At 42.7% G+C, this 12,236-nt stretch overlaps 1 protein-coding gene across 1 annotated transcript in view; it reads left to right on the top strand.

The window, feature by feature from the left end:
- Positions 1-12,236, top strand: part of KIF5C (kinesin family member 5C) — a 154,545-nt gene that overhangs the window by 61,969 nt on the left and 80,340 nt on the right. The window contains exons 5-8 of the mRNA XM_088021710.1: positions 3,787-3,835; positions 4,107-4,162; positions 5,565-5,652; positions 11,356-11,480. Of these exons, the coding sequence (XP_087877836.1) occupies positions 3,787-3,835; positions 4,107-4,162; positions 5,565-5,652; positions 11,356-11,480 (318 nt within the window). The remainder of the gene's footprint in view (positions 1-3,786; positions 3,836-4,106; positions 4,163-5,564; positions 5,653-11,355; positions 11,481-12,236) is intronic.

The raw sequence follows: 12,236 nt of genomic DNA, 5'->3' as shown, positions 1-12,236 counted from the left end.
TCATCTTGATGGTTATCTGAATTCTACCCTTTACCCAGTGGATTTCTATAGATATGACTGGAATGTGTCCGTGATTGGGTTAGGACAGCATTTCCCAAAGTGTGTTCCATGGAACACAGTACCTCATATTATTAATAGGTGGGCTATCAGGGAAAAGGCTTATGGGGCCAGATAAGCTGGGAAAATGTTTTGTTGAACAGTGTTAAATTCATCACAAGTTTAATATGCTGTTATGTAATCCAATTCTACAAAGGGGACATGTAGTAGATTACATTTTCCGGCTTATTTGCCTGTGTACATATTTTTCCCCTTTTGAGGTTATGATGGACTGGTGTTTTGAGGGGCACACTGTGACAAGTGTTGGGGAAGGGTGTTATCCTTCCTGGTTTTTGTTTTTAAACCAGAACCTCTGTTCCAACTTAAATTTGAATTGAAAGAGAGATTTTTCCTCTCTTAACTATAGCTGTTAATTTATAACACTGGATATTAAGGATACATTCATTGGAACTCCTTTGTTTTCAAGTAACTGAAAGCCACTTGTTTAAGCAAATAGAGGAAGTTGTTACAAGATACAAAATTTGTTAGTAGGCGTGGGGCTCAGGGGTTGTGGAAAAGCAAGGAATCCAGACCCTGCTCTTCCTTTTAAAATTTTTTTTAAATAAAAAAAATTGAGATATAATTCATTTACCATAAAATTCATTTTTTAAAAGCGTACAGTTTGATGGTTTTTATTATATTCCCAAAAGTATACACCTGTGACCACTATCTGATTCCAGAACATTTTCATCACACCCAAAAGAAACCCTACCCCGGTCAGAGTCCCTGCATTTCTCTCTGCTTGCTTTATCTCTTTGGGGGGGGTGGGCAGGGGGAGAAGGCACCATGGCCACTCCTGTTCCATATCCCTTATTCCCAATTCCTAATTCCCTAGGGAAGGGGCTCATTGGCCTAGCCTACAGTTGGGTTGCCCCCAGCTCCGACAAGCTCTGTCCAGGATGCACATGGCTGGCTGTGTCCCCACCACAGCAACTGGGAACGGTGTGGACGGGGGATGGGGAGGAGACAGGGTCAGTTCTAAGAAGAAGACTTGGAGCAGAGCAGATGAGCCAAGAGGCTGACCATGCCTTTTGAGGCAGGGACCTTGGTGCACTAGGCCCATCGTTTTAGAGATGAAGAACCTGAAGTTTCAAGACATAGCGCTGGATGGCCAAAGTCACACATCGGTTATTGGCTGAGCTGAGATTAGACTCTTGATCTGACCAACCCGACATGCAGCACCTTTCCCATTATCTTAAACTTCCGCCCTTGCTTACTTCTGCTATGTACCTTTCCTAAATTATATCAAAACAAGGCAACAACTACTTGCTCCATCATAAATTAGATCCAGGAAGTCTTTTTACTTTACAAATCCTTTTCCTCCCTTCGTTGGCTAACACAGGTGTCTCCTTGCCAGGGTTCTTTATATCGAAGGATACAGAAGCCTGTAGCTTTGATGGGATCAAGATTTAGGAGCTTACTACGTCTTTAAGGCTGTTTGCATTTAAATACCTTAAACTACTGTAGGGTTCTTACGGGATAATCCTGGAATAAGATGTTAAACCAATTATTGCCCTCAAAGTAGGGTCTTGTAGTAGAATCTTATTAAGGTAAGAACAGCCCCAACATAGGGTGGGGAGAGGGGGGTGTTGGGAAGAGAAGGAACAGCACCCAAGGCTCCAGGGCTGAATTTACAGTCTTCCTGTTCTGCATTTGTAGTTATGCTCACTTATTTCATATATCATAATTGCAAGTGGGCAGGCTAGCTATTGACTGCTCCATATTTTGAACTGAGTAGTGACAGTCTTAGTCAAGAAAAAGAGGCTTGATTAAAGCAGTATTGAAAATCTGTTCCTTAAAGTGAGCCCCATAGAGGTTCTAAATGTTATTTCTGAGCATGCTATGTCTTAATGCAAAAGAACACCTATTTATTTTTCTTCCACCTGGTCTCACAAAGTATTTGAAATGACAAAAAAAAAAAAAATCGTCCCCCCCCGTCCCCCAAAAGCAGCCAGTATCTTCTGTGGTAAAAAGAAATTAACAAATCAGAGGTTATTTTTTTTCTTCTCATATTAAATGTGAACAGGATTTTAATTGCCATATTTGCTAAATATGTAATTTATGACTGCTTCTTAGTGTAATTAAGTTCTCTGCAATCTCTGGAAATAAGGACACATGTACATGTCAAAGATAACAGGAGTCTTAATGAAACTAGACAATTTTGAGATGCACAGAATGGGTTGGAACCAGGGTTGAGTTGGCTACAGGGAGGCTGATTTAGAGATGTCTTAAGATTAGAGGTCAAACAGATCCTAGGATTCCAGCCACAGGGAGAAGTTTCAGGAGCAGTGAGTCTTTCCAAGGTCAGCTAGATGTGTCTTTGACGCACGAGGCTTGGTGACTGGGGAGTTTGACAGATAATCTGGCAAGCTCAGGTTGTTAGGCAGAGGGCAACTTGGAGGGGATGCCCAGCTACACATTCCAGGGTTCGAAGCCAAGACCCCAGATCTCAGAGGAACTGGGAAGTCAGGAGGCTCCAGGACAAGGTAATGAATGGGACTGAGGGGTGAGGACTAGTACTGGTTGGGGAGGCTTCACTGCCCCCAACCAGAGGTCCAAGAGCTAGGATGCAGGGATGAGGTTTCACCTATGGAGTTACACCCCAGCTTCACACTGTCCTTTCAACTTTTTTTTCTTTCTTAACAACTTGTTTGTTGATTCCTTTGTTTAGGTTTCAACCCCCCCGCCCCCCCCCCCATGAACATGAGAGAAAGAAAGTTGATCTGGGAGGTGGAAGGCAGGTGTAGACAGAGTGCAGAATCCTAGAGAGATTTTTGATGTCATTAAGTCCAATAGTTTCATTTGACAGATGGGAAAACCGAGGCCTATAGTCTTGGTTACATGTGAATTAAACCTCCACGGTCACATGTCTAGTTCAAGTTGTTCTCAGGTGTCAGCTGGTATAAGAACCACCTAGGGAGTTTAGAAACCAATTCCTTAGTTCTTGGAGATTCTGATTCAGGAGGTCTGCAGCTGGGTTCACGACTCCGCAGTTTCTACAAAGGTCTGAGTGAAGCTGATGCAGGTGGGGCTGGGGCTGGGCTCTGAGGATAATTGATTGGAAGGCTTCCTTTCCTCCTCACAGTCTAGTCTGTCTCTCACTAAATCCCATTTTGTTCCAACCTTTCCTGGCCTCCCCAAAGCTGGCCACCATCAGCAGCTCTCTCCCCATTACCTGGAGCTCTTGTAGCTCCAAGCAAACTGCCCTTATCCCGATCCCCACTTCCTTCATGCAGATGTTTGGACCTGGTCTGGTGAGGGGGTCAACATCATGCATGAGGAGATGCCAACTGATTTTGACAATTACTCGCCAAGACCGTTTTCTGTTCCAGCCTTGGTCCTACCTAGAGGTTTGCTTGGTGCTCATCGAGGGTGAAGGGTAGAGTCCACCTGTAAGTGGCTGTCTAGTGCACAATGTAAGGAGCACCTGAATCGAGACCACAGGGGCTGTACAGCGTGGGGGGTGGCCCAGCCCGGCGGGGGCCCGCAGAGCAGGCTGACGTAGCAGGAAGCAGGAGAGCGCAGGAGAGTCGGCTGGGGCTCTGTGCTGCAGGCCTCTGGATCCAGCTTTCTGCCCTTCTTCTTGCCCTTCTTAACTGTGCATGACGAAGACTTTTATGAGGTCTAATAATGATATTTTTCAAATACAGCATGGCATTTCTGTTTCAAACTCAATTTGTTCTTAACTAGGTTTCCTATTTTGAGATCTACTTGGACAAAATCAGGGACTTACTCGATGGTGAGTAACCTGAATGCTTGTCCTCTATTTGTTCTTTAACTAAGGTCTAGGGAGGTTGAAGTGATTCACGGCTCTTCTGCTTAAGGAATTAATGAAAGTTTGTAGAGATGTTTTATTGCCTTTACACTATCTGCTTATTCTTAGCCAAGGCTTAAACTTGTGTATGGCAAAGAGATTAGATTTGCCTATCTTCGGTAACAATTTCTCTTTTCCCTTCAAGACAGAATCTTTAACTTTTCTTTTCTCCTCTGCATGTCGTCATTATTTGCAGTGTCCAAGACGAACTTGGCTGTCCATGAAGATAAAAACAGAGTCCCGTACGTAAAGGTATGAGGAAGCCTTGATGATGCAATTGACTTCTCTCCTGTCACTGTCATCATAATGGTTACCAGATATGCCCCGAATATTCCCTATAGAGTGTATGTAGGTGTTTCATCATGTTCCTTATATTTAATATCCATCTGGTTAAAAAACAGACATTTGATTTCTTCAGTCGTATCCCTGTGTGAATATATCACAGATGTCTAATCATATGAGGTAAGTGGAGAAGTGAACAAGTATTTATTAGTCACATGTAGAGGCTTTGCCAGTGGAGATAATTGTGTATACTTTGCAGTGAGAGCAAGCCTATCATAGCATTATGCTGAGAACTTCAAAGTGTCTAATTAAAGTTGGTGGCTAGCATGAAAGGCAAGGCAAAATTTCATCCATTTCTTTTTCTGTCACTGGTGTTCTTTATTTTCTGTTTCTACTGCTGTTGAGTATGCACAGGTACTTAAAAATCTAGGGAAAAGCTGGCATTTCTTTTATGGTTTACTTCTGGGTTTCCTAGGGTTTGCTCAAACTTCTCTTTGATGTAGAACTCAAGCCATAAGCCAGGAGGAAGAGCTGTTGGACCAACATGGCAGCCTTTGGAGAAATGGGAGAATGTTTAGCTGTCTTCAAATAGAGTTGCTTTCCAGTTTTTTGTTTTTTTTTTACTTTTAATAACCAATTTTTAGATCAGTTTTAGGTTTACAGAAAAATTGAGCAGAAAGTACAGACAGTTCTCATCTACCACCCCCATTCCCTTATTATTACTATCATGCATCTGTGTAGTACATTTGTTATAACTAATGAACCAATATTGATACATAATTACTAACTAAAGTCCATAGTTTACATTAGGGCTACTCCTCATGTTATTTAATTCTACAGGTCTTTTTTTTTTTTTTAAAGATTTTATTTATTTGAGAGAGAGAGAGAATGAGAAATAGAAAGCACGAGAGGGAAGAGGGTCAGAGGGAGAAGCAGACTCCCTGCTGAGCAGGAAGCCCGATGTGGGACTCGATCCCGGGACTCCAGGATCATGACCTGAGCCGAAGGCAGTCGCTTAACCAACTGAGCGACCCAGGCACCCATAATTCTACAGGTCTTAATAAAAGTGTAATATCATGCATTGTCTATTACAGAATCTTATAGAACAGTAGGAAGAAGATACCAGTTTGTTTGTTTTAAAGATTTTATTTATTTATTTGACAGAGAGAGACACAGTGAGGAAGGGAACACAAGCAGGGGAAGTGGGAGAGGGAGAAGCAGGCTTCCTGTGGAGCAGGGAGCCCGATGCGGGGCTTGATCCCAGGACCCTGGGATCGTGACCTGAGCCGAAGGCAGATGCTTAACAACTGAGCCACCCAGGCGCCCCAGCTTTCTAGTTTCTAATGGTTAACCTGATCTGACTCTTTTCCAGGGGTGTACCGAGCGGTTTGTGTCAAGCCCCGAGGAGGTCATGGATGTGATAGATGAAGGCAAAGCAAACCGACACGTGGCTGTCACAAGTAAGCATGGGGTGGTGTTTCCTCCCCTGTCACTTGGGATATGAATGTCTGCTCACCCACTGGGAGGGGTGGGTAATGAGGTTCCAAGCAAATAATGCCGGGGAAGGCAGTTATGAAGCAGTGGCTCGGAAGCAAGCACACAGGAGTGTGCAGGACGAGAGTGTCTCAGCAGGTCGTGGGAAGCATGCCTTCTGCCATTCAGGGAACTCTCGGGAATACTGGGTGAGGCTCGCTGGGCCCTGGTAGCCCCCTACATCTGGACACTGGGGAAAACCACCAATCAACCAAGGAAAGGGGGTTAAAAGTCAGCTTCTAAATAACCACGTTATTGTTCAGGTTAAAAAAAAATTGCAAGCCAATACATTTTATATGCCAGTCATATGTGTGGAAAGAAACCCCAGTAGATTTCTACCCTGTTTAGAAAAGGACAAGAAAAGCAAGGAGGAGCTCAGGAAGTGGAGCTGGGAGCTTTATTGAAAACCTTCCTATGCCATGTTAATAACAAACACATTCAGGTCAGCTTGTTTACCTTGCAGTTCCTTCCTTGGTGTGCATGCACGTCTCTGGGAAGCAGGTCCTATGTTAGAGCAGCAGAGGTTCCGGTCCCCCATCTTTGGGTTGGCTGTCTCATTCTGAGGGGTATGGACAAATCAGAGGGAGTTCGTAGGAGGAGTTGAGAGAACTAGGGATTTCTAGCTTGGAAGAAAGAAAAACTCTGAGGAGAACATAGGGACAGTGTAATATATTTCTTAACATGTTCAAGGTGCTGACATTAAGAAAGTCGGTTTGCTTTGTATGAACTGCATGCGTAGGCCACCCAAGATTGTCGAAGCTACCAGGAGGCAGGTTTTGACCGACCACAAGAACTCTGCTCCTGATAGCTGCCCCAAGGAAAGCCGGCTACCTGGAGGGGGAGGATTCCCTGTAGGGTATACAAGAGATGGAAGCATTGGTTGGTTGACTGGTCTAGCCTAAGTCTCTTCCACACAAGGCTCTGTGATTCTGTCACCCAGTACCATAATTCTCTACCTTTTCTGTACTTCTGACATCCTATCAGAGGATATTCACACATGCGGCAGATTTCACAGGTGAGCCTAGACTAATGTATACAGTGTAGGTTAAATTCCACGTCTTTCTCTTCTGCTTTTACATACACTTGAAAGAACGTAAGACTGATATTCTTATAGTAATAGCATCTCTCATTTATGAAGAAGTTATTTATTTGAATTTTTAAGCTATTGTTAGTTGTGAATTATTCTCGGCATACTTGACAATCCATTTTGGCCCCTTGGTTCAGAACTGTAGGTGCAGAACATTAATTATTTTTCTTATCATTCTGGTAAGGTGGTTTTTAAAATTACGCATAACAGAACTTACCATTTTAACCATTTTTAAGGGTATAATTCAGTGGCATTAAGTCCACTCATAATGTTGTGCCATCACCACTGTCTATTTCCAGAATTTAATAACCCCAAAGTTAAACCCCGGCCCATTGAACAATACCTCCCCATACTTCCCTGGTAACCGCTATACTACTTTGTATTCCAGCGAATTGGACAACTCTAGGTATACCTCATAGAAGTGGAGGGGTACAAGTCCTCTTGTGACTGGCTTGTTTCACATAGCATAATGTCTTCATGTTGTAGCATATGTCAGAATTTCCTTTCTTTTTAAAAATGCTGAATAATATTCTGTTGTAGGTATATATTACATTGTTTGTTCATTCATTCACAGATAGACTTGTGGATACTTGTGTTGCTCCCACCTTCTGGCTATTGTGAATAATGCTGCTATGAACATGGATGTATACATATCTGTAGAAGTTTCTGTTTTCTCTTCTTTTGGGTATATATACAGAGGTGGAATGGCTGGATCATATGTCAACTCTACTTTTAATTTTTTTAGGAACTGCCACATTGTTTTCCATTGTAGTTGCACGCAATTTTACATTCCCACCAACAAGAGTGCATGAGAGTTCCAATTTCTCCACATCCTTGCCGATGCAGAAGTTTCTATTTTTGTTTTTAACAGCCATACTAATGGGTGTGAAGTGTTATCTCATGGTGGTTTCGATTTGCATTTCACTAATGACTAGTGATGTTTGGCATTTTTTCATGTGCTTATTGGCCATTTGTAGGTTGTCTGAAGAAATGTCTGTTCAGGTCCTTTGCTCATTTTATAATTGTTTTTTTTTTCTTGTTGATTTATAGGAGTTCTTTGTATATTCTGGATCTCAATTCCTTATCAGATATACGATTTGTGAATATTTTCTCTCATTCTGTGGGTTGCCTTTTCATTCTGTTGATGCTGTCCTTTCATGCATAAAAGTTTTTAATTTTGATAAAGTCCAATATATCTGTTTTTTACTGTTGTTGCTTCTGGTTTTGGTATTATTTCCAAGAAATTATTGCCAAATCCAATGTTATGACGTTTTTCCCCTATGTTTTCTTCTAGGTTTTATTGTTTTAGCTTTTACATTTAGGTTTTTGATTGCTTTTGAGTTAGTATATGGCCTAGGTAAGAGTCCAACTTCATTGTTTTTGCATGGGGATATACAGTATTCAGTTTGGTAAAGAGACTTGTTTTCCCATCAAATGGTCTTGACACTCTTGTTGAAAATTATTTTACCATTTTATGTGAGGGTTTATTTCTGGGCTCTCATTTGTCCCTCTCTATGTTTGCCATTATGCCAATGCCACACTGTCTCATTATTGTAGCTCTGTAGTAAGTTTTGGAATCAGTAAGTGTGAGACCTCCAATGTTGTTCTTTTTCAAGATTGTTTTGTCTATTCGGGGTTCCTTGAGATTCCTTATGAATTTTAGGATGGACTTTTCTATTTCTGCAGAAAAACATGACTAGGATCTTGATACTGATTGCATTAAATCTCTAGATCGCTTTTGGTAGTATTGCCATTTTCACGATGTGAAGTCTTCTGATCCATAGACAAGGAATGTCTTTCAATTTATAGGTATCTTCTTACATTTTGTAGTTTTTATTCTTTTAAAATTTTTTAGAGGATTTTATTTATTTATTTTTTAAGTAATCTCTACACCCAACATGGGGCTTGAACTTATAACCCTGAGGTCAAGAGTCACATATTCTACTGACTGAGCCAGCTAGGCACCCCTCATTTTGTAGTTTTTAATGTACATGTCTTTTCCTTCCTTGGTTAAGTCTGTTCCTAAGTATCTTACCCTTTTTGTTGATATTTTATTTTATTTTATTTATTTTAGAGAGAGGGAGAGAGTGCGTGAGTCGGGGTGGGGGCAGAGAAAGAATCCCAAGCAGGCTCCATGCCCAGTATGGAGACCGACGCCAGGCTCGATCTTATGACCCTGAGATCATGACCTGAGCCAAAATCAAGAGTTGGATGTTTAACAGACTGAGCCACCCAGGTGTATCTCTTTTTGTTATATTTTAAATGGAATTATTTTCGTTTCAGATTGTTTATTGTTAGTATATAGAAATGCAACTGATTTTTACATATTGCTTTTGTATCCTGCAACTTTGCTGAATTCATTTATTAATTCCTACATAATTTTTGTGGAATCTTTAACTTTTTCCCCCATATATTCTGGAAAGATTTTTTTGGGGGGCCACCAGAGGAAGCAGCTTTTATTCACAAGTTATCTCCAGAAACCAAAAAGATTATGTACCTCCTTTCAGCACCTCCTATCCTTCCTGGAATTCTCGTTGCTCCACCTGGGGAAGGGAAGAGATATAAATTGCTTTTTGGTTTTCCAGAGCCCCAGTCTTTCCCCTCCCTCTGTAGTCTTAGAAATTCAGTAGCAATACTGTTGTTTATTTTTTCAGCATGCCTGAAGCAGCTACTTAGTAACAGTTATGGGTGAAGGGGTGGGGAAGTAGTTGGATGATTAAGAGTGATGCACAGAAAACAGGAACATAGCCTATCAGAGGCCCTTCTGTCTTGCCTCAGTGGCTTGATCCTTCATTGGTTGCATTTCTCTTTACACTGGATCACACACCTTTCTGAATCAGATTGGGAATTTCCACTACCAGCCATGGAGTCAGCCCCAGAGCCATGAGATGAGCTAGTCCAAACTTGGGCACATTCCTGGCCCACAAAGGCTTAAAGGGCTCGGTCAGGCATATTTTGCCACCCCTTATACATCTTTGCTGTTTTTCCATTGAGTTCAGGGGCTGTAATTTTTGGAGCCGTAGTAGGATATGTGATAGGAATGTCAAACTTCATGTCAGACTCATAGTTCAGGAGGTCATGGATGCACCAGCATTTTCCAAAACACTGAGTCCCTTCCTTGTTGGACTCCGGTTGGAATCAATCATTGTCTGCATTCTTGTTGTTTTCCACATACCAGATAAGAGACTGATATTCCTCTTTGAGTCCTGTACCCCAACTCATGATCTTGAGGTCCAGTATTAGTCTTCAGCCATCTTGGACAAGGGTGCCTGAAAAATTGGTTTTAAGAAATGATTGCTAGTGGGGGTTGACGAAGACTATCCCTGGAATCTCTGCTTGCCTAGTTAACAGAGACCAGGGTCCAAAATGATTTCTATTTCTATTTTTTTTTTAAAGATTTTATTTATTTATTTGACAGAGAAAGAGATAGCGAGAGCAGGAACACAAGCAGGGGGAGTGGGAGAGGGAGAAGCAGGCTTCCCTCTGAGTAGGGAGCCCGATGTGGGGCTCGATCCCAGGACCCTCGGACCATGACCTGAGCTGAAGGCAGGTGCTTAACTGACTGAGCCACCCAGGCGCCCCCAAAAAGATTTCTATTTCTAGTACTCAGTACTAATGAAGCATATTTAATCTTTGAGAACTTCTACGTGCCTAGTATGGGTTATAGAACTCTAAGGAAAAAAAGTCTTAAATCTTAAGGTCATAATCCTTCCTTAAGAAAGCTTGTGATATTACGGATAAGGCAAGGCTTACACACATGACGAAGACGGAATACACTGGGTCCTAACCGCGATGACAAAGGCTGAGGGACTAAAGGTGAGGGGGGAGGAAGCTGTGAGCTCTTTGTTCTTTTTTTTTTTTTTAAAGATTGTATTTATTTGAGGGAGAGAGCACGAGTGTGAGAGCACAAGCAAGGGGGTGGCAGAGGGAGAAGGAGAAGCAGACTCCCCTCGGAGCAGGGAGCCTGACACGGGGCTGGATTGCAGGATCCTGAGATCATGACCTGAGCTGAAGGCCGATGCTTAACCTACTGAGCCACCCAGGTGCTCCAGCTGTGAGCTCTGTGAGGCCGAGGGTCCATGGGGGCTTCAGGCAAAGCTAGAGAATCTGTTCTCTTGAACCATCCACTAAGATTCTTAATTTCTTTGCCATGTGAAGATACTTTAAATCTCTCTTGTCTTTTTAAAAGAAACCGTGGTCTCAGATACTTTTTAAAATTGGCTGGACTTTATTTATTTATTTATTTTTTTAAGATTTTTATTTATTTATTTGAGAGAGAGAGCACGAGAGGGAAGAGGGTCAGAGGGAGAAGCAGACTCCCCGCCGAGCAAGGAGCCCGATGTGGGACTCGATCCTGGGACTCCAGGATCATGACCCGAGCCGAAGGCAGTCACTTAACCAACTGAGCCACCCAGGCGCCCCAAAATTGGCTGGACTTTAAAAAATGGAGCTGTTGAGCATGATTTGTTGTGCTTTTTAAATGAGAGGCTTGCTACCTAAACTTCTTATTCTTTGCAGAGCAGTAAACTATTTTCCTTTTCAGACATGAATGAACACAGCTCTAGAAGTCACAGTATCTTCCTGATTAATATTAAACAAGAGAATGTAGAGACCGAAAAAAAGCTCAGTGGGAAGCTTTATCTAGTTGATTTGGCTGGGAGCGAAAAGGTAATTGGTTCCTTATTTGTATTATCTATAATTTTCCCTGTTATTTGCTTCAGTGTGCAATGGTATAATTTTTATACCCTTTCTATTCCCTGGTTTTAAAGAGCTTTTAAAGTTTCTGGTATTGTGCCAAACTGCTATTAAATTTCACCTTCGTTTCCCTGCTCTCTTTTCTGGTCCTGAAGTCACAGGAGGTGCTTTGAATGCCAGCTCGGATTTATGCTTAATAGGCCCCAATTGATGACATTAGGCAAGTGCTCGTGTGTGCTTAGCCCGGTAGAGGCAGTTTTGCACATGGCGGAGGGACATGACCTTCTGTGGAAAGGGAAGATCCCCGTGTTGCACCGGATTCAAATAGGCCAAAAACGGACTTTGCCATTGGACCGTGGCAGTCCTGCCCCTGCACGTTTGTTTGCTGATAGAAGATCTGGAACCTGGGGCTGTCCCTGCATTCTCTGCTTCTCTCTGCAATGGGTGTGGTCTGACAGGGCCTCACGTGGGCAGCCTCCCACTTCCTTCAGGCCACACACCAGGCGGGTAGCCAGGGGTGTGGCCCAAAGCCCTCTCCCTTCTCTCTCTGGTTTTGTCAGGGCTCTCTTTTGGCATCTGTCCCATGCTCTCCTAGGCACTGGCTGAGGTCATACTCTAGACCAAACAGGCTCCCCAGAACCTTCTACCTGTTCCCTCCTAGCCTCACCTCCATAGCACACTGCTAGAGGAAGCTGCCACACCCTGCCTGGGGGCACTGCTCCCCTCGGG

This window comes from Eumetopias jubatus, unplaced genomic scaffold (genome assembly GCF_037043125.1).
Source record: "Eumetopias jubatus isolate StellerSeaLion01/CBP00866 unplaced genomic scaffold, mEumJub1_p1.0 scaffold_3, whole genome shotgun sequence".
NCBI classification, from domain to species: domain Eukaryota; kingdom Metazoa; phylum Chordata; class Mammalia; order Carnivora; family Otariidae; genus Eumetopias; species Eumetopias jubatus.
Note: the sequence above shows the minus strand (reverse complement) of the source record. Positions and strands in the feature narration are given on the sequence as shown.